The 23,205-nt window shown below is 44.7% G+C and overlaps 1 protein-coding gene across 3 annotated transcripts in view; it reads left to right on the top strand.

Annotated features, from left to right (window-relative positions):
- Window positions 1–23,205, top strand: part of flvcr2b (FLVCR heme transporter 2b) — a 60,330-nt gene that overhangs the window by 26,129 nt on the left and 10,996 nt on the right. For all 3 annotated transcript variants that reach the window (XM_046299076.1, XM_046299077.1, XM_046299078.1), the window contains exons 3-7: window positions 1,170–1,310; window positions 2,259–2,326; window positions 4,651–4,754; window positions 10,622–10,732; window positions 16,780–16,885. In XM_046299076.1, coding sequence (XP_046155032.1) covers window positions 1,170–1,310; window positions 2,259–2,326; window positions 4,651–4,754; window positions 10,622–10,732; window positions 16,780–16,885 — 530 coding nt within the window. The remainder of the gene's footprint in view (window positions 1–1,169; window positions 1,311–2,258; window positions 2,327–4,650; window positions 4,755–10,621; window positions 10,733–16,779; window positions 16,886–23,205) is intronic.

Here is a 23,205-nt window from a genome sequence, read left to right as displayed (position 1 = left end):
GCCCAAGGTGGGTGGGTGTTTTATCCTGTTTAGCTTGGAAAAGAGACAAGGATTGAGAAAGATTTGACAGTAGATTGTTGACCTGATTTGATGATGACTGTGGCGATGTAGTGTCCCCATGAGTGACAGAACACTGAGCCAATCACAGCGCAACTAGAGAAAATTACCAACACCTATGCTATGTGCTTTCGTTGGCTGCCCCTCCACCACAGAAAGCACTGAGAGGCTGAAACACCTGCATTTTGGAGCTGCCGTACTCCAATGTTTGCAGCTTTAATAACTCAAGGGTTTTTTTCCTTCCACATTGTTTGCACACTGATATGTGACATGAATTAATGCCAAAAGGACATGTGAAACAGGCCAACTATTTCATTTTAGCTGAACATCTGGGGCTCAAAACAGGCCCTGAATGACAGGTCGACACTGTATCGGTGTGTGGAAAGCACCAATTACAACACTGAAGGAAAACCTGTTTTGCATGTTCAGACAGTAGCCTCTAGGCCAGGGCGGCCCAACCCTCTTCCTGTAGATCTACTGTCCTGTGGGTTTTCAGTCCAGCCCTCTTCCTGGAGATCTACTGTCCTGTGGGTTTTCAGTCCAGCCCTCTTCCTGGAGATCTACTGTCCTGTGGGTTTTCAGTCCAGCCCTCTTCCTGGAGATCTACTGTCCTCAAAATCTCCAGGAAGAGGGTTTGACTGAAAAACCCAAAATACTGAAAATACTCTTCGTACATGATAAGAAATATCCATGGGACATTTGAAGGAGGTGCAACATCATACCAGTAAATGATAAAGGTTTGAGTTAGAGGTCGAACTGGTGTTTCCCAAGTGGCCACACACCTCTTCAAAGTGTGCACAGTTCCTAAGTAATTTCAATGTACTTTTATACTTTTAAACATAATTTTGAAAGCCTGTTCTGTAGCCGACATGACTAGCTAAACCTGAGAAGCTCAGATCCTGAGAAGCTCAGATCCTGAGAAGCTCAGATCCTGTGTCCCAGTCTGCCATTTTCAACCTGTATATAGGCACACACTCTCTCTTTCTCTCTCTCTCTCTCTCTTTCTGTCTCTCTCTCTCTCTCTCTCTCTCTCTCTCTCTCTCTCTCTCTCTCTCTCTCTCTCTCTCTCTCTCTCTCTCTCTCTCTCTCTCTCTCTCTCTCTCTCTCTCCAGTGTTCCAGGAGCGTCCGGAGCTCCCTCCCACCCAGGCCCAGGCCACAGCTCGCTGTATCTCTCCAGAACAGTACTCCTACACCGCCTCCATCCTCAGGCTGCTCCGAAACAAACCCTTCCTCCTCCTCATCCTCACATACGGTCAGTACTTAACCCCTTGTATCACTACTGATCTGTGTTGAGCTGAGCTGTCCAGGGCTATCCTGGTTATGCATTCATCATAGCCAGGAAGGATAACGTGAAAACATAACTGTCATGTCTCGGGTATTATGTTTCAAGTAGACAGGCTAGTTGTGAACTGTCTGCTAGTGTGTTACCTGTTCCACCTGACCTACAGTTACCCAGTAAACAACTTTTTTTTTGTCATTTGGTAGACACTTATCCAGAGCAATTTTGGTTAAGTGCCTTGCTCAAGGGCACATCAACAGATTTTTCCACCAAGTTGGCTCAGAGATTGGAACCAACAACCTTTTTGTTACTGGCCCAACGCTAGGCTACCTGCACCTCAGCAATGTGCCCATATTTCCCACACTGCATCACAGGTGCATCATTAATGTGTTGTCCTATAGGAAAGGACTCTGTGCCAGCTAGGATGTCATTGGCTGTCCCCAGATCCACAAGGAAATGTTATGGTCGCATGTCAACGTGTAAAACAATGTTTTTATGTTTAAAAAGCAACAACTTATTGGTCTCATATGTTAATGGCAGCGCTGTAGTTTACGGTGCTGAAAGAGTAGGGTCACATCTGGAAAGTACCAGGAGAAAACGGTGAAATAAGATGACGACAACCAGGTAAGAATGCAGTGCTGTGGGTGAAGTCCACAGTAATACTATAACTGCTGTGGGTGAAGTCCACAGTAATACTATAACTGCTGTGGGTGAAGTCCACAGTAATACTATAACTGCTGTGGGTGAAGTCCACAGTAATACTATAACTGCTGTGGGTGAAGTCCACAGTAATAGTATAACTGCTGTGGGTGAAGTCCACAGTAATAGTATAACTGCTGTGGGTGAAGTCAGAAAGCTCTCAGAAAGCTCCCTGAAAGTCCCTGTTAACCCTGCCTCACTTGCTTTTTTTCTCACCAACAGGACTGAACGTGGGCTGCTTTTATGCTGTGGGCACGCTACTGAACCGTATGATCATCGAGCACTACCCTGTAAGTCCTACACTGCAGTATGTGGGCACTGAAACACATTGACAACACTACAACAATGGGCGTGTTATTTGGTTAACAATACAAACATTCTAGAATACAACAATGGGCGTGTTATTTGGTTAACAATACAAACATTCTAGAATACAACAATGGGCGTGTTATTTGGTTAACAATACAAACATTCTAGAATACAACAATGGGTGTGTTATTTGGTTAACAATGCAAACATTCTAGAATACAACAATGGGCGTGTTATTTGGTTAACAATGCAAACATTCTAGAATACAACAATGGGCGTGTTATTTGGTTAACAATACAAAAATTCTAGAATACAACAATGGGAGTGTTATTTGGTTAACAATGCAAACATTCTAGAATACAACAATGGGCGTGTTATTTGGTTAACAATGCAAACATTCTAGAATACAACAATGGGCGTGTTATTTGGTTAACAATACAAACATTCTAGAATACAACAATGGGCGTGTTATTTGGTTAACAATTCAAAAATTCTAGAATACAAAAATGGGCGTGTTATTTGGTTAACAATACAAACATTCTAGAATACAACAATGGGCGTGTTATTTGGTTAACAATACAAACATTCTAGAATACAACAATGGGCGTGTTATTTGGTTAACAATACAAACATTCTAGAATACAACAATGGGCGTGTTATTTGGTTAACAATACAAACATTCTAGAAGTATAGTAAAAGGTCAGGAGAGATTACGTTACTGAAGGGTGAAGTTATTTAATAAAGCCCTGTTATTCACCCTTACCTAAAGAGGGTTGTGCCTGGGGGTCAGGGAGTTGTCGCCAGGTGGCTGGGGGTTAAACATGAACTTATAAAAACATCATATCAAAGCATCCTTATGTAATACATGTATCACTAGCCACTTTAACTATGCCACCTTGTTTACATACTCATCTTATATGTATATACTGTACTCGATACCATCTACTGTATCTTGCCTATGCTGCTCTGTACCATCACTCATTCATATATCCTTATGTACATATTCTGTATCCCCTTACACTGTGTATACGACAGTAATTTTGGAATTGTTAGCTAGATTACTCGTTGGTTATTACTGCATTGTCGGAACTAGAAGCACAAGCATTTCGCTACACTCGCATTAACATCTGCTAACCATGTGTATGTGACAAATAACATTTGATTTGATTTGACATCAACTCTTTGCTATATTTGTTGAGTCTCTCTCTAGTCATGGTTTTAAATGTTTTCAACTTTGCTGTGAGTTTTTATTTGATGTGCGTCTGGCTCGAGGAACCTGTGCAGACACGATCTGATCGGCCAGTGGTAGGCCAATAGGTGCGCTTGATTTGCTCTCTGGGCCTGCTGGGTAGGTGGAGTTCTACCTTCAGACACATGGTTCAAAATGGGAACACTTTGCCTTCCCGGCACTAGGCCTGTTGAATCAAGTGCACCTACTGCCAACGGTGCAAAATGTTTAAAAAATAAAATATGAACGCAAGGCTTTACAGTTGGGTTTTTAACAGAAATGTTTGGTTGATCGGCTCGGAATGGCTTGGAGATGGATCCGTTGGTGACCACTGCCCTAAACCTATTGACCTCATCAGCATCAGTATAGAATTCAGTATCAAATAACATGTTATTTGTCACATTTGCTGACTACAACAGGTGTGGTAGACCTTACAGTGAAATGTTTACTTACAAAGCCCTTAACCAACAATGCAGTTTAAATAAAATATACAAATAAGAAATAAAAGTAACAAATAATTAAAGAGCAGCAGTAAAATAACGATAGCGAGGTTGGACACATGGGTACCGGTACAGGGTCAACGTGCGGGGGCACCGACCGGTTAGTTGAGGTAATATGTACATGTAATATATTACAAGTTATCTCCTACAGAAAGAGACTGTCACTCCCTCTGCCACCTGATATGACCTGTCTAGCTTGTATAGCTTCACATTTTTCTGTTCAATACTGATGGAAACTCAGGGAAACCTGTTTCCAACCTAGTCAGTAGTTGGTTAGAATAGCATGCACAATGGTTGTGCTTCACAAATGGTGCCCTATTCCCTATATAGTGCACTACTTTAGACCAGAGCTCTATGGTACCCTATTCCTTATATCGTGCACTACTTTAGACCAGAGCCCACACACACACACACACACACACACACACACACACACACACACACACACACACACACACACACACACACACACACACACACACACACACACACACACACACACACACACACACACACACACACACACACACACACACACACACTAACCCTGGTCTCCCCTGACTGTCCTGACCTGCAGGGTGAAGAGTTGAATGCAGGGAGGATAGGTCTCACCATCATTATCGCTGGCATGGTGGGATCACTGATCTGTGGCATCTGGTTGGACAGAACCAAAACATACAAGTAAGTCAAGTCCAGGTTATTTTAAATTATAATTTTACACGGGTCACAACACATCACAATCATTCAGAATGAAGGTGGAATGAAGGTGGAACGGATATACAGGAAGTTGGTCGAGTTGCTTTGAGCCAATCCCGTGAAAGAAGCCGGTTATGACGTCATCTCAGCTAGTGTTGCCCACTGGGAAAGAAAGTCTCCTTGACTGTGTAGGATGTTGGTTTGTATTGTCAGATGTTTGTATTGTCAGACTGTCTCCTTGACTGTGTAGGATGTTGGTTTGTATTGTAAGACTGTGTAGGATGTTGGTTTGTATTGTCAGACTGTCTCCTGGACTGTGTAGGATGTTGGTTTGTATTGTCAGACTGTCTCCTGGACTGTGTAGGATGTTGGTTTGTATTGTCAGACTGTCTCCTGGACTGTGTAGGATGTTGGTTTGTATTGTCAGACTGTCTCCTGGACTGTGTAGGATGTTGGTTTGTATTGTCAGACTGTCTCCTGGACTGTGTAGGATGTTGGTTTGTATTGTCAGATGTTTGTATTGTTCTTGACTGGCGTAGTTTCAGGTTCTTTCATGTTGATGTTTGTCCCTCTGTTTCCTGCTGTGTGCTTGGGACAGGACAGGGCTCCAGCTCTGTTTGTCCAGGTGCAGCCTGTTTATCTCTCCGAAACCTCTGACCCCTAACCTCTGGTTCCATGGGGTCACTGGCCATGAGTTCAGAGAACCCCCTCAGGGGTCCAAGGTCTTATTTTTTTACTTTACTTTATTTAGTAAAAATGTTACTTAACACTTAAACGTGCTTTGTTTTGTTAAGGGATTGTATAAAGTAAGCATTTCACCTGTTGCATGTGACAAATAAAATGTGATTTTGAGTTTTGTCGTCCAGTCCCTTGCTACTCCTGTGAACCCATTCCGCACATGGTCGCTAGTTCCGGAAGAATGTTTACCATGTAACACGTGTTGTCACTGTCCAATGTAAGGACGTGATGTGTACTATTCAAATCTCCTCAAAGCTGGCCATTGGGTCATTTTCATTATAACCAGCAATAGTTACAAGTCTTTGCCCGTTCTTAAACAGTGATGTGTGAGAACCTTTGCCCAGTATAGTAATGATGGTAAGTGAAGTGGTGGATTCCACACTGGTGCTGTAAAGGATACCTGCAGAAGAGGAGAGATGAGTACGTACTTACAGACGTACGAGATATGAGAACACAAGGTGCAGTAATAGTTTCTACTACAGTACAGATGTCCGTGTCACCTGTATTCTGGCTGTAAGCGTTGACAAGCTTTCTGTAGACTGCAGGGATCTGTGTCGAGGGCTCCGTAATTCCCGCTTAGCTCCGTGGCCGGCTGAGAATGCGACTTAAATTATTTTTTTTAATTAAAAAAAGAAGTTTGCCTATGATGGATAGAGAGGGAGAATGTGACTTTAGTTTGCCTATGATGGATAGAGAGGGAGAATGTGACTTTAGTTTGCCTATGATGGATAGAGAGGGAGAATGTGACTTTAGTTTGCCTATGATGGATAGAGAGGGAGAATGTGACTTTAGTTTGCCTATGATGGATAGAGAGGGAGAATGTGACTTTAGTTTGCCTATGATGGATAGAGAGGGAGAATGTGACTTTAGTTTGCCTATGATGGATAGAGAGGGAGAATGTGACTTTAGTTTGCCTATGATGGATAGAGAGGGAGAATGTGACTTTAGTTTGCCTATGATGGATAGAGAGGAGAATGTGACTTTAGTTTGCCTATGATGGATAGATAGAGAGGAGAATGTGACTTTAGTTTGCCTAAGATGGATAGAGAGGGAGAATGTGACTTTAGTTTGCCTATGATGGATAGAGAGGGAGAATGTGACTTTAGTTTGCCTATGATGGATAGAGAGGGAGAATGTGACTTTAGTTTGCCTATGATGGATAGAGAGGGAGAATGTGACTTTAGTTTGCCTATGATGGATAGAGAGGGAGAATGTGACTTTAGTTTGCCTATGATGGATAGAGAGGGAGAATGTGACTTTAGTTTGCCTATGATGGATAGAGAGGGAGAATGTGACTTTAGTTTGCCTATGATGGATAGAGAGGGAGAATGTGACTTTAGTTTGCCTATGATGGATAGAGAGGGAGAATGTTTTATACTTGCTTGATGTCCTCATCTAAACCTGACATCGTGACAACAGATCCCGTTTATTAGGACAATGTTACCTGCATTCTCCTTTAGTTCCTGTCTCTGGCCTCCAGCTGGGATGTTAAAGAGACATATGAATACCAAGCTTTCCGACCCTGGTTTCAGAACAAAATGCAAACCACATATACTGTAAGTAGCGTTGAAAAATGCCAGTAACTTTCCCCAAATTCAGTTTTTTCCCAATCAGAAATCCTGGTTGGAGGAATCCGGTTTTCCTGAATATTCCATCATTATTCCGTAAATACACCAACTGCAATTTCAGCTAATTTTGGGAGAGTTACCGCGATTTTGCAACCCTAACAACGTCGTCCAATTTGCCATGTTCTATGTGTAGTGAAGCCCGAAATATATGATTAAAATAAGTCTCGTTTGTTAACTTGACCTTGTTCCTGCCCCACTCCCACTTTATCCTCTCAGCAAATGGAGACATCCCTAGCTGTTGTTCACTCCCACTTTATCCTCTCAGCAAATGGAGACATCCCTAGGTGTTGTTCACTCCCACTTTATCCTCTCAGCAAATGGAGACATCCCTAGGTGTTGTTCACTCCCACTTTATCCTCTCAGCAAATGGAGACATCCCTAGGTGTTGTTCACTCCCACTTTATCCTCTCAGCAAATAGAGACATCCCTAGCTGTTGTTCACTCCCACTTCATTGGTTGTCTGTCACTGTGTAAAGACGTACATGGGTATATTAGACAACACGTGTTCTGTCCACACCACCGTGGGTATATTAGACAACACGTGTTCTGTCCACACCACCGTGGGTATATTAGACACAGTGTTCTGTCCACACCACCGTGGGTATATTAGACACTGTGTTCTGTCCACACCGCCGTGGGTATATTAGACACTGTGTTCTGTCCACACCACCGTGGGTATATTAGACACAGTGTTCTGTCCACACCACCGTGGGTATATTAGACACTGTGTTCTGTCCACACCACCGTGGGTATATTAGACACTGTGTTCTGTCCACACCACCGTGGGTATATTAGACACTGTGTTCTGTCCACACCACCGTGGGTATATTAGACACTGTGTTCTGTCCACACCACCGTGGGTATATTAGACACTGTTCTGTCCACACCACCGTGGGTATATTAGACACTGTTCTGTCCACACCACCGTGGGTATATTAGACACTGTGTTCTGTCCACACCAATCAAATCAAATCAAATCAAATCAAATTTTATTTGTCACATACACATGGTTAGCAGATGTTAATGCGAGTGTAGCGAAATGCTTGTGCTTCTAGTTCCGACAATGCAGTGATAACCAACAAGTAATCTAACTAACAATTCCAAAACTACTGTCTTATACACAGTGTAAGGGGATAAGGAACATGTACATAAGGATATATGAATGAGTGATGGTACAGAGCAGCATACAGTAGATGGTATTGAGTACAGTATATACATATGAGATGAGTGTGTAGACAAAGTAAACAAAGTGGCATAGTTAAAGTGGCTAGTGATACATGTGTTACATAAGGATGCAGTCGATGATGTAGAGTACAGTATATACATATGCATATGAGATTAATAATGTAGGGTAAGTAACATTATATAAGGTAGCATTGTTTAAAGTGGCTAGTGATATATTTACATCATTTCCCATCAATTCCCATTATTAAAATGGCTGGAGTTGGGTCAGTGTCAATGACAGTGTGTTGGCAGCAGCCACTCAGTGTTAGTGGTGGCTGTTTAACAGTCTGATGGCCTTGAGATAGAAGCTGTTTTTCAGTCTCTCGGTCCCAGCTTTGATGCACCTGTACTGACCTCGCCTTCTGGATGATAGCGGGGTGAACAGGCAGTGGTTCGGGTGGTTGATGTCCTTGATGATCTTTATGGCCTTCCTGTAACAACGGGTGGTGTATTAGACACTGTGTTCTGTCCACACCACCGTGGGTCTATTAGACACTGTGTTCTGTCCACACCACCGTGGGTATATTAGACACAGTGTTCTGTCCACACCACCGTGGGTATATTAGACAACACGTGTTCTGTCCACACCACCGTGGGTATATTAGACACAGTGTTCTGTCCACACCACCGTGGGTATATTAGACAACACGTGTTCTGTCCACACCACCGTGGGTATATTAGACACTGTGTTCTGTCCACACCACCGTGGGTCTATTAGACACTGTGTTCTGTCCACACCACCGTGGGTATATTAGACACTGTGTTCTGTCCACACCGCCGTGGGTATATTAGACACTGTGTTCTGTCCACACCGCCGTGGGTGTATTCAGGGAAGTGGAACTCTCTCTCTGGACGTTGCAGATGGAAATAGAATGCATGGAGCTGACAGGATCTATTTTATTCAGTTGTTCATCGCGACTCTAACTGACATGCCAGGATTACTACATAGTTGAACTGGTATTAATCCACAACTCTCCTGTGTTGATTTGGATCTATCAATGTGTATTGGATATGTCTGAGCAGCGAACCGATCGCTGCAGCTGTACATCGCCCTTCTGTAAATAGCCCACCCAATCTACCTACTTCATCCCCATATTGTTTTTATTTACTTTTTTGCTCTTTTGCACACCAGTATTTCTACTTGCACATCATCATCTGCTCATCTATCACTCCAGTGTTAATTTGTTAAATTGTAATTACTTCGCTACTATGGCCTATTTTATTGCCTTACTACCTCACGCCATTTGTACACACTGTATATAGACTTTATTTTTTTTCTACTGAGTTATTGACTACGCTTGTTTATTCCATGTGTAACTCTGTGTCACACTGCATTGCTTTATCTTGGCCAGGTCACGGTTGTAAATGACAACTTGTTCTCAACTAGCCTACCTGGTTAAATAAAGGTGTTCTCAACTAGCCTACCTGGTTAAATAAAGGTGTTCTCAACTAGCCTACCTGGTTAAATAAAGGTGTTCTCAACTGGCCTACCTGGTTAAATAAAGGTGTTCTCAACCGGCCTACCTGGTTAAATAAAGGTGTTCTCAACTGGCCTACCTGGTTAAATAAAGGTGTTCTCAACTAGCCTACCTGGTTAAATAAAGGTGTTCTCAACTAGCCTACCTGGTTAAATAAAGGTGTTCTCAACTAGCCTACCTGGTTAAATAAAGGTGTTCTCAACTAACTAGCCTACCTGGTTAAATAAAGGTGTTCTCAACTAGCCTACCTGGTTAAATAACGGTGTTCTCAACTAGCCTACCTGGTTAAATAAAGGTGTTCTCAACTAGCCTACCTGGTTAAATAAAGGTGTTCTCAACTAGCCTACCTGGTTAAATAAAGGTGTTCTCAACTAGCCTACCTGGTTAAATAACGGTGTTCTCAACTAGCCTAACTGGTTTAAATAACGGTGTTCTCAACTAGCCTACCTGGTTAAATAAAGGTGTTCTCAACTAGCCTACCTGGTTAAATAAAGGTGTTCTCAACTAGCCTACCTGGTTAAATAAAGGTGTTCTCAACTAGCCTACCTGGTTAAATAAAGGTGTTCTCAACTAGCCTACCTGGTTAAATAAAGGTGTTCTCAACTAGCCTACCTGGTTAAATAAAGGTGTTCTCAACTAGCCTACCTGGTTAAATAAAGGTGAAATAAAAAGTCAGCATGAATTTGATTTGTCTCTAGGATATCGGTGTGTTCTGTGATTTGTGTGTAATGTCTCTGTGTTTCCCAGACCATGACTGATTTGATGAATTGATTGTGTCTTTCAGACAGACGACCCTGACGGTCTACCTCATGTCCTTCGTAGGGATGTTGGTCTACGCCTTCACCCTCAGTCTGGGTCATCTCTGGGTAGTCTTCCTCACCGCTGGAGCTCTGGGGTAAGACATCTCTCTGTCTCTCTCTCTGTCTCTCTCTCTCTCTGTCTCTCTCTCTGTCTCTCTCTCTGTCTCTCTCTCTCTGTCTCTCTTTCTGTCTCTGCTAAATTTAACTCAACTGATTATTTACAATGACGGCCTCGGAACAGTGGGTTAACTGCCTTGTTCAGGGGCAGAACGACAGATGTTTACCTTGTCAGCTCGGGGATTCGAACTAGCTGAAAGACATGGCCCAACGCTCTAACCATGGCCCAACGCTCTGAACCCCTGGTCTCAATGGGTTCCCCTGAATAAATATAAAATCTCTTAACCCCCCCCCTCTCTCTCTCTCTCTCTCTCTCTCTCTCTCTCTCTCTCGTTCTCTCGTTCTCTCTCTCTCTCTCGTAACCCCTGTTCTATAAATTATGCAGGAGAGGGGCAAGACTTGTCATTATGATATTTAGCTATGAATGTACAGCGACTTGCGACAGAGTAGAAAGTATTAATTTATGAAGTGCTAAAGCTGTCTGTCAACCCAGGCTATTCTGATAATGATTGAGGTGTTCCCCAGTCATTTTGTCCTGTTCTATTGCATTTCTGTGACGTGTGTCTCCTTGTTGAATCTGTGTGACAACCACTGAATTAAATAGAACACAAGAGTGGACATTAGCATCCTAGCAACAGGACTGAAACATCTGACATCTTGGTCAGGAAAATATGAATTCTAAATACCAAAAAATAGGATCTCTGTGTATACATAAATTACCAGTCAAACGTTTCTTTATGTTCTACATTGTAGAGTAATAGTGAAGACATCAAAACTATGGAATCATGTAGTAACCAATAAAGTGTTAAACAAATCCAAATATATTTGAGATTCTTTAAAGTAGCCACCCTTTAGTTTGGGATGAGTTGGATGGTGAAGTGAAGGAAAAGCAGCCTCAAGTGCTCAGCATATGTGGGAACTCCTTCAAGACTGTTGGAAAAGCAGTCCAGGTGAAGCTGGTTGAGAGAATGCCAAGAGTGTGCAAAGCTGTCATCAAGGCAAAGGGTGGCTACTTTGAAGAATCTAAATATATTTTATATTTTTTAGATTCTTCAGAGTTAATTTTATTTTTACAGGGACAGTGCACATTAATCAACGTTTCAGTAAATGCCAGTTTTAGCCAGCCGGCTAATTTTCAACCGCAGTCCCTGGGCAGCATATTAAAAACAATTACAATATAGACAATCATTGAGCAGTGAGCAACATGGGACAAACAAGACACAGACAGAGTAACACAGAACAAAAAGCCGCAAGACAAAATTAATACAAGTAAGTGTTTCCACACCTCACAAGCTACAGACAACAGACAACATGGAAAGCGGCAACACACAGCTAGGGACCATGATCACAAATCTGATTGACCTTTAGCCAGGTCTTCAAGCATTTTGTGAAAGTGTGATAGGTGGTGCAGTTATGTGTGTCTGATGGCAGTGTATTCCAGACATGGGAAGCTCTCACAGAGAATGCAGATTTACTAAAGGTGCTTTTCCTTAGGGGAACTATACAGTCACCTCTCATGGCAGACCTTGTGGATCTGCTGCCATATGTTTGGGTTTTCTGTTTAACAAAAATACTGAGTGGAGGGGGAGCGAGGCCATTTAGGATCTTGAATAGAAGACATGCGTTGGTGTATTGCACAAGATTTTCCCAACTCAGGAGCTCATGCTTTCTGAGGATGTAACAGTGATTGCTATTGGGCTTCCTATCAAGCACTTTGAGATCCTGTTTGTAGACAGACTGAATAGGTCTTAATGTTGTACAGCAAGCTTGGGCCCAACTAGTCAAGCAGTATGTTAAGTGGGGGAGTATCATAGATTTGAAGTACAGTTTTGCTACCTCTGTAGTCAAAAAATTTCGTATAAATCGGAAATTAGCTAGGTTGAATTTGGTTATCTGAATGACCTTTTTCACATGCTTTTTAAGAGGTTGGAATCAATTATGATGCCACGGTACTTAAAATCAGGTACCACCTGGAGCTTCTCCCCTGACACAGACATATGGCTCAGTAGCATCTGTTGTCCTCTTTGTGAAGAACATGCAAACAGTTTTTTTCACATTGAGATGCAAACACGAGGCACTTGAGCCACTTTGTAACCTGGACCATTACAGTAATGAGTCACCGAACCACTTTGTAACCTGGACCATTACAGTAGTGAGTCACTGAGCCACTTTGTAACCTGGACCATTACAGTAGTGAGTCACTGAGTCACTATGTAACCTGGACCATTACAGTAGTGAGTCACTGAGTCACTATGTAACCTGGACCATTACAGTAGTGAGTCACTGAGTCACTATGTAACCTGGACCATTACAGTAGTGAGTCACTGAGTCACTATGTAACCTGGACCATTACAGTAGTGAGTCACTGAGTCACTATGTAACCTGGACCATTACAGTAGTGAGTCACTGAGTCACTATGTAACCTGGACCATTACAGTAGTGAGTCACTATGTTACCTGGACCATTACAGTAGTGAGTCACTATGTAACCTGGACCATTACAGTAGTGAGTCACTATGTAACCTGGACCATTACAGTAGTGAGTCACTATGTAACCTGGACCATTACAGTAGTGAGTCACTGAGCCACTTTGTAACCTGGACCATTACAGTAGTGAGTCACTGAGCCACTTTGTAACCTGTACCGTTACAGTAGTGAGTCACTGAGCCATTTTGTAACCTGGACCATTACAGTAGTGAGTCACTGAGTCACTTTGTAACCTGGACCATTACAGTAGTGAGTCACTGAGTCACTATGTAACATGGACCATTACAGTAGTGAGTCACTGAGTCACTATGTAACCTGGACCATTACAGTAGTGAGTCACTGAGTCACTATGTAACCTGGACCATTACAGTAGTGAGTCACTGAGCCACTATGTAACCTGGACCATTACAGTAGTGAGTCACTATGTAACCTGGACCATTACAGTAGTGAGTCACTATGTAACCTGGACCATTAAAGTAGTGAGTCACTATGTAACCTGGACCATTAAAGTAGTGAGTCACTTTGTAACCTGGACCATTACAGTAGTGAGTCACTGAGTCACTCTGTAACCTGGACCGTTACAGTAGTGAGTCACTCTGTAACCTGGACTATTACAGTAGTGAGTCACTTTGTAACCTGGACCATTACAGTAGTGAGTCACTATGTAACCTGGACCATTACAGTAGTGAGTCACTCTGTAACCTGGACCATTACAGTAGTGAGTCACTTTGTAACCTGGACCATTACAGTAGTGAGTCACTTTGTAACCTGGACCATTACAGTAGTGAGTCACTCTGTAACCTGGACCATTACAGTAGTGAGTCACTCTGTAACCTGGACCATTACAGTAGTGAGTCACTTTGTAACCTGGACCATTACAGTAGTGAGTCACTCTGTAACCTGGACCATTACAGTAGTGAGCCACTTTGTAACCTGGACCATTACAGTAGTGAGTCACTTTGTAACCTGGACCATTACAGTAGTGAGTCACTCTGTAACCTGGACCATTACAGTAGTGAGTCACTTTGTAACCTGGACCATTACAGTAGTGAGTCACTTTGTAACCTGGACCATTACAGTAGTGAGTCACTATGTAACCTGGACCATTACAGTAGTGAGTCACTATGTAACCTGGACCATTACAGTAGTGAGTCACTATGTAACCTGGACCATTACAGTAGTGAGTCACTATGTAACCTGGACCATTACAGTAGTGAGTCACTATGTAACCTGGACCATTACAGTAGTGAGTCACTTTGTAACCTGGACCATTACAGTAGTGAGTCACTATGTAACCTGGACCATTACAGTAGTGAGTCACTATGTAACCTGGACCATTACAGTAGTGAGTCACTATGTAACCTGGACCATTACAGTAGTGAGTCACTATGTAACCTGGACCATTACAGTAGTGAGTCACTATGTAACCTGGACCATTACAGTAGTGAGTCACTTTGTAACCTGGACCATTACAGTAGTGAGTCACTTTGTAACCTGGACCATTACAGTAGTGAGTCACTATGTAACCTGGACCATTACAGTAGTGAGTCACTATGTAACCTGGACCATTACAGTAGTGAGTCACTATGTAACCTGGACCATTACAGTAGTGAGTCACTATGTAACCTGGACCATTACAGTAGTGAGTCACTATGTAACCTGGACCATTACAGTAGTGAGTCACTATGTAACCTGGACCATTACAGTAGTGAGTCACTTTGTAACCTGGACCATTACAGTAGTGAGTCACTATGTAACCTGGACCATTACAGTAGTGAGTCACTATGTAACCTGGACCATTACAGTAGTGAGTCACTATGTAACCTGGACCATTACAGTAGTGAGTCACTATGTAACCTGGACCATTACAGTAGTGAGTCACTCTGTAACCTGGACCATTACAGTAGTGAGTCACTATGTAACCTGGACCATTAAAGTAGTGAGTCACTTTGTAACCTGGACCATTACAGTAGTGAGTCACTGAGTCACTCTGTAACCTGGACCGTTACAGTAGTGAGTCACTCTGTAACCTGGACCGTTACAGTAGTGAGTCACTCTGTAACCTGGACCATTACAGTAGTGAGTCACTTTAACCTGGACCATTACAGTAGTGAGTCACTATGTAACCTGGACCATTACAGTAGTGAGTCACTCTGTAACCTGGACCATTACAGTAGTGAGTCACTTTGTAACCTGGACCATTACAGTAGTGAGTCACTCTGTAACCTGGACCATTACAGTAGTGAGTCACTTTGTAACCTGGACCATTACAGTAGTGAGTCACTATGTAACCTGGACCATTACAGTAGTGAGTCACTGAGTCACTATGTAACCTGGACCATTACAGTAGTGAGTCACTATGTAACCTGGACCATTACAGTAGTGAGTCACTATGTAACCTGGACCATTACAGTAGTGAGTCACTATGTAACCTGGACCATTACAGTAGTGAGTCACTATGTAACCTGGACCATTACAGTAGTGAGTCACTTTGTAACCTGGACCATTACAGTAGTGAGTCACTATGTAACCTGGACCATTACAGTAGTGAGTCACTATGTAACCTGGACCATTACAGTAGTGAGTCACTATGTAACCTGGACCATTACAGTAGTGAGTCACTATGTAACCTGGACCATTACAGTAGTGAGTCACTATGTAACCTGGACCATTACAGTAGTGAGTCACTTTGTAACCTGGACCATTACAGTAGTGAGTCACTTTGTAACCTGGACCATTACAGTAGTGAGTCACTATGTAACCTGGACCATTACAGTAGTGAGTCACTATGTAACCTGGACCATTACAGTAGTGAGTCACTATGTAACCTGGACCATTACAGTAGTGAGTCACTATGTAACCTGGACCATTACAGTAGTGAGTCACTATGTAACCTGGACCATTACAGTAGTGAGTCACTATGTAACCTGGACCATTACAGTAGTGAGTCACTCTGTAACCTGGACCATTACAGTAGTGAGTCACTCTGTAACCTGGACCATTACAGTAGTGAGTCACTTTGTAACCTGGACCATTACAGTAGTGAGTCACTTTGTAACCTGGACCATTACAGTAGTGAGTCACTATGTAACCTGGACCATTACAGTAGTGAGTCACTATGTAACCTGGACCATTACAGTAGTGAGTCACTATGTAACCTGGACCATTACAGTAGTGAGTCACTTTGTAACCTGGACCATTACAGTAGTGAGTCACTGAGCCACTTTGTAACCTGGACCATTACAGTAGTGAGTCACTATGTAACCTGGAACATTTGAACTTCAGACCTGGTAAACTCAATATATTTGGATTCGTTTAACACTTTTGTTTGGTTACATGATTCCAAATGTGTTATTTCATGGTGTTGATGTCTTCACTATTATTCTAAAATGTAGAAAATAGTACAAATTAAGAAAAACCCTTGAATGAGTGGGTGTGTCAACTTTTGACTGGTACTGTACATAAAGCTCTAAGTGTTATAATATTTACATCTGTCTATATAGCGCGTTATTATAAGGTGTGTGTGTGTGTGTGTGTAGGTTCTTCATGACAGGCTACCTGCCCCTGGGCTTTGAGTTTGGAGTGGAGCTGACCTACCCCGAGTGTGAAGGAACCTCTTCAGGCCTGCTTAACTGCTCTGCACAGGTGAACACCCCCCCCCCCCCACCTTGAGGCTGCTTTTTTTTATGTTAGTCTTATTCTAAAATGGATTATTATAATTTTTTTCTTCATCAATCTACAAACAATATCCCATAATGACAAAGCACATGTTTTTTAATAAAAAAATTAAAAAAAGTTAGCTAATTTATATTTTAAACTGAAATACCACATTTACATAAGTATTCACACCTTTTACTCAGTACTTTGTTGAAGCACCTTCGGCAGCGATTACAGCCTGGAGTCTTCTTGGTTACGACGCTACAAGCTTGGCACACCTGTATTTGGGGAGTTTCTCCCATTGTTCTCTGCAGATCCTCTCAAGCTATGTCAGGTTGGAAGGGGAGTGTTGGATAAAAATAGACTCAGAGCTACATGTATGTTTCCTTATAGCTCCAACAGTGCAGTAATACCAAACAATACAACACGATACACACGAATCCCCCAAATAAAGATGGCGAGCTTGGTTCTGGTTGTTCCTATTGAGTTTGTATTAACTCAATATTAGACAAATATATTATATTATTAAACAAATATTTAATCACGAACTTCTCTCTTTCGTTTTCTCGCTCTGTCGCTTTCTCTCGCTCTGTCGCTTTCTCTGTCTCTGTCTCGGTCTCGTGCTCTCTGTCTTGCTCTCTGTCTTGCTCTCTGTCTCGCTCTCTGTCTCGCTCTCTGTCTTGCTCTCTGTCTTGCTCTCTGTCTCGCTCTCTGTCTCGCTCTCTGTCTCTGTCTTTGTCTCGGTCTCTGTCTCGGTCTCGTGCTCTCGGTCTCGTGCTCTCTGTCTCGCTCTCTGTCTCGCTCTCTGTCTCTGTCTTTGTCTCGCTCTCTGTCTCGCTCTCTGTCTCGCTCTCTGTCTCGGCCTCTGTACCTCTTAAGCACATACATTGCCAAAGCTTTTACATATAGACATGTATCAAATCAGTGATGACGGATGGATGATAATAGTAAGAAAGATAATACTAAGTGAGTAGTAACAATTTAACAGGACCCTACAGTAAGACATGGATGAGGACAATGATGAAATGGACACGGGTAGCAATGGTCTGGTTGGTTGTCCCACTGGCTGTCCCTACGGGTGTGGCAGGAAGCTACATATTTTGCACAAAGGTGTTTTCTCTAAATAGATTTTTATCCTTTTCTGTTTTTAGTTTCAACATTTTTGTACATTTTAGCAAAGAAAATTGCCTCTAACTCTGCATCGTTCTGTCATTGTAGGAGAAAGTACATCTCTGTCAGGACCTCTGAGGGTTAGAGTGAGCACAACCTGTCCTCTCTGGGTGGTCAGATCTGTCTGTGATGGTTTCTATGGCCAGGCTGTCCTCTCTGGGTTGTCAGATCTGTCTGTGATGGTTTCTATGGCCAGGTTGTGGTCAATGAGTCTGTACATTTTGTCATTGTTTCTGTGTTTTCTATCAGTCACGGTGGTCAGATAGTATGCCACCATGTACTGTCTGTTTAGAGACAAATAGCATTGAAGTTTACTTAATTGTTTTTTGTGGTGTCTTTCCAATAGGTGATATTTGAGTGCTGTCCTGTGGTTTTGTTGGATTGGTAGCGGTTAGTGAACTAAGCCTCAGAACCAGATGATTCTTCTCTATGGTCACCTCTTGACATTTTGAGGACTTCGTTTCAATTGTAGGAGTGGGGGTCAGTAGTTTGTAAAGATTATACAATTTGGTGGCTCTTTTTTTGGATATTAAGGGAATTGTCATTCTACTCTGCATACGTTGTTTGGAGTGTCTCTGTCCTCCGGGGAAGCACCTCTTGCAGGGTTCATTTGGGTGTTTGTCCCATTTGTCATTATTGCTTAGTAAGTAGACCCCACACTGCCATATAGTGGACCCCACACTGCCATATAGTGGACCCCACACTGCCATATAGTGGACCCCACACTGCCATATAGTGGACCCCACACTGCCATATAGTGGACCCCACACTGCCATATAGTGGACCCCACACTGCCATATAGTGGACCCCACCCATATAGTGGACCCCACACTGCCATATAGTGGACCCCACACTGCCATATAGTGGACCCCACACTGCCATATAGTGGACCCCACACTGCCATATAGTGGACCCCACACTGCCATATAGTGGACCCCACACTTCCATATAGTGGACCCCACACTGCCATATAGTGGACCCCACACTGCCATATAGTGGACCCCACACTGCCATATAGTGGACCCCACACTGCCATATAGTGGACCCCACACTTCACTGCCATATAGTGGACCCCACACTGCCATATAGTGGACCCCACACTGCCATATAGTGGACCCCACACTTCACTGCCATATAGTGGACCCCACACTGCCATATAGTGGACCCCACACTGCCATATAGTGGACCCCACACTGCCATATAGTGGACCCCACACTTCACTGCCATATAGTGGACCCCACACTTCACTGCCATATAGTGGACCCCACACTTCACTGCCATAGAGTGGACCCCACACTTCACTGCCATATAGTGGACCCCACACTGCCATATAGTGGACCCCACACTGCCATATAGTGGACCCCACACTGCCATATAGTGGACCCCACACTGCCATATAGTGGACCCCACACTTCACTGCCATATAGTGGACCCCACACTTCACTGCCATATAGTGGACCCCACACTTCACACCCCACACTGCCATATAGTGGACCCCACACTGCCATATAGTGGACCCCACACTTCACTGCCATATAGTGGACCCCACACTGCCATATAGTGGACCCCACACTTCCATATAGTGGACCCCACACTGCCATATAGTGGACCCCACACTGCCATATAGTGAACCCCACACTTCACTGCCACATAGTGGACCCCACACTTCACTGCCATATAGTGGACCCCACACTGCCATATAGTGGACCCCACACTTCCATATAGTGGACCCCACACTGCCATATAGTGGACCCCACACTGCCATATAGTGGACCCCACACTTCACTGCCACATAGTGGACCCCACACTTCACTGCCATAGAGTGGACCCCACACTTCACTGCCATATAGTGGACCCCACACTGCCATATAGTGGACCCACACTGCCATATAGTGGACCCCACACTGCCATATAGTGGACCCCACACTTCACTGCCATATAGTGGACCCCACACTTCACTGCCATATAGTGGACCCCACACTTCACTGCCATATAGTGGACCCCACACTGCCATATAGTGGACCCCACACTTCACTGCCACATAGTGGACCCCACACTGCCACATAGTGGACCCCACACTGCCATATAGTGGACCCCACACTGCCATATAGTGGACCCCACACTGCCATATAGTGGACCCCACACTTCACTGCCATATAGTGGACCCCACACTTCACTGCCATATAGTGGACCCCACACTGCCATATAGTGGACCCCACACTTCACTGCCATATAGTGGACCCCACACTGCCATATAGTGGACCCCACACTTCACTGCCACATAGTGGACCCCACACTTCACTGCCATATAGTGGACCCCACACTGCCATATAGTGGACCCCACACTTCACTGCCACATAGTGGACCCCACACTTCACTGCCACATAGTGGACCCCACACTTCACTGCCATATAGTGGACCCCACACTGCCATATAGTGGACCCCACACTGCCATATAGTGGACCCCACACTGCCATATAGTGGACCCCACACTGCCATATAGTGGACCCCACACTGCCATATAGTGGACCCCACACTTCACTGCCATATAGTGGACCCCACACTTCACTGCCATATAGTGGACCCCACACTTCACTGCCATATAGTGGACCCCACACTTCACTGCCACATAGTGGACCCCACACTTCACTGCCACATAGTGGACCCCACACTTCACTGCCATATAGTGGACCCCACACTTCACTGCCACATAGTGGACCCCACACTGCCATATAGTGGACCCACACTGCCATATAGTGGACCCCACACTTCACTGCCACATAGTGGACCCCACACTTCACTGCCATATAGTGGACCCCACACTTCACTGCCATATAGTGGACCCCACACTGCCATATAGTGGACCCCACACTTCACTGCCATATAGTGGACCCCACACTGCCATATAGTGGACCCCACACTGCCATATAGTGGACCCCACACTTCACTGCCATATAGTGGACCCCACACTGCCATATAGTGGACCCCACACTGCCATATAGTGGACCCCACACTTCACTGCCATATAGTGGACCCCACACTTCCACATAGTGGACCCCACACTGCCATATAGTGGACCCCACACTGCCACATTGTGGACCCCACACTGCCATATAGTGGACCCCACACTGCCATATAGTGGACCCCACACTGCCATATAGTGGACCCCACACTGCCATATAGTGGACCCCACACTGCCATATAGTGGACCCCACACTTCACTGCCATATAGTGGACCCCACACTTCACTGCCACATAGTGGACCTCACACTGCCACATAGTGGACCTCACACTGCCATATAGTGGACCCCACACTGCCATATAGTGGACCCCACACTGCCATATAGTGGACCCCACACTTCACTGCCATATAGTGGACCTCACACTGCCACATAGTGGACCCCACACTGCCATATAGTGGACCCCACACTTCACTGCCATATAGTGGACCCCACACTTCACTGCCATATAGTGGACCTCACACTGCCACATAGTGGACCTCACACTCCACTGCCATATAGTGGACCCCACACTGCCATATAGTGGACCCCACACTTCACTGCCATATAGTGGACCCCACACTGCCATATAGTGGACCCCACACTTCACTGCCACATAGTGGACCCCACACTTCACTGCCATATAGTGGACCCCACACTTCACTGCCATATAGTGGACCCCACACTGCCATATAGTGGACCCCACACTTCACTGCCATATAGTGGACCCCACACTGCCATCTAGTGGACCCCACACTTCACTGCCACATAGTGGACCCCACACTTCACTGCCATATAGTGGACCCCACACTGCCATATAGTGGACCCCACACTTCACTGCCACATAGTGGACCCCACACTTGGCACTGCCACATAGTGGACCCCACACCTTCACTGCCATATAGTGACCCCACACTTCACTGCCATATAGTGGACCCCACACTGCCATATAGTGGACCCCACACTGCCATATAGTGGACCCACACTGCCATGTGGACCCCACACTGCCATATAGTGGACCCCACACTTCACTGCCATGTGGACCCCACACTTCACTGCCATATAGTGGACCCCCACACTGCCATATAGTGGACCCCACACTTCACTGCCACATAGTGGACCCCACACTTCACTGCCACATAGTGGACCCCACACTTCACTGCCATATAGTGGACCCCACACTTCACTGCCACATAGTGGACCCCACACTTCACTGCCACATAGTGGACCCCACACTTCACTGCCATATAGTGGACCCCACACTTCACTGCCATATAGTGGACCCCACACTGCCATATAGTGGACCCCACACTGCCATATAGTGGACCCACACTGCCATATAGTGGACCCCACACTGCCATATAGTGGACCCCACACTTCACTGCCATATAGTGGACCCCACACTTCACTGCCATATAGTGGACCCCACACTTCACTGCCACATAGTGGACCCCACACTTCACTGCCACATAGTGGACCCCACACTTCACTGCCATATAGTGGACCCCACACTTCACTGCCACATAGTGGACCCCACACTTCACTGCCACATAGTGGACCCCACACTGCCATATAGTGGACCCCACACTTCACTGCCACATAGTGGACCCCACACTTCACTGCCATATAGTGGACCCCACACTTCACTGCCATATAGTGGACCCCACACTGCCATATAGTGGACCCCACACTTCACTGCCATATAGTGGACCCCACACTGCCATATAGTGGACCCCACACTGCCATATAGTGGACCCCACACTTCACTGCCACATAGTGGACCCCATACTGCCATATAGTGGACCCCACACTGCCATATAGTGGACCCCACACTTCACTGCCATATAGTGGACCCCACACTTCCACATAGTGGACCCCACACTGCCATATAGTGGACCCCACACTGCCACATTGTGGACCCCACACTGCCATATAGTGGACCCCACACTGCCATATAGTGGACCCCACACTGCCATATAGTGGACCCCACACTGCCATATAGTGGACCCCACACTTCACTGCCATATAGTGGACCCCACACTTCACTGCCATATAGTGGACCCCACACTTCACTGCCATATAGTGGACCTCACACTGCCACATAGTGGACCTCACACTGCCATATAGTGGACCCCACAC

Source organism: Oncorhynchus gorbuscha, linkage group LG14 (genome assembly GCF_021184085.1).
Source record: "Oncorhynchus gorbuscha isolate QuinsamMale2020 ecotype Even-year linkage group LG14, OgorEven_v1.0, whole genome shotgun sequence".
Classification (NCBI taxonomy): Eukaryota; Metazoa; Chordata; class Actinopteri; order Salmoniformes; family Salmonidae; genus Oncorhynchus; species Oncorhynchus gorbuscha.
This window is presented reverse-complemented; position numbering and strand designations above follow the sequence as displayed.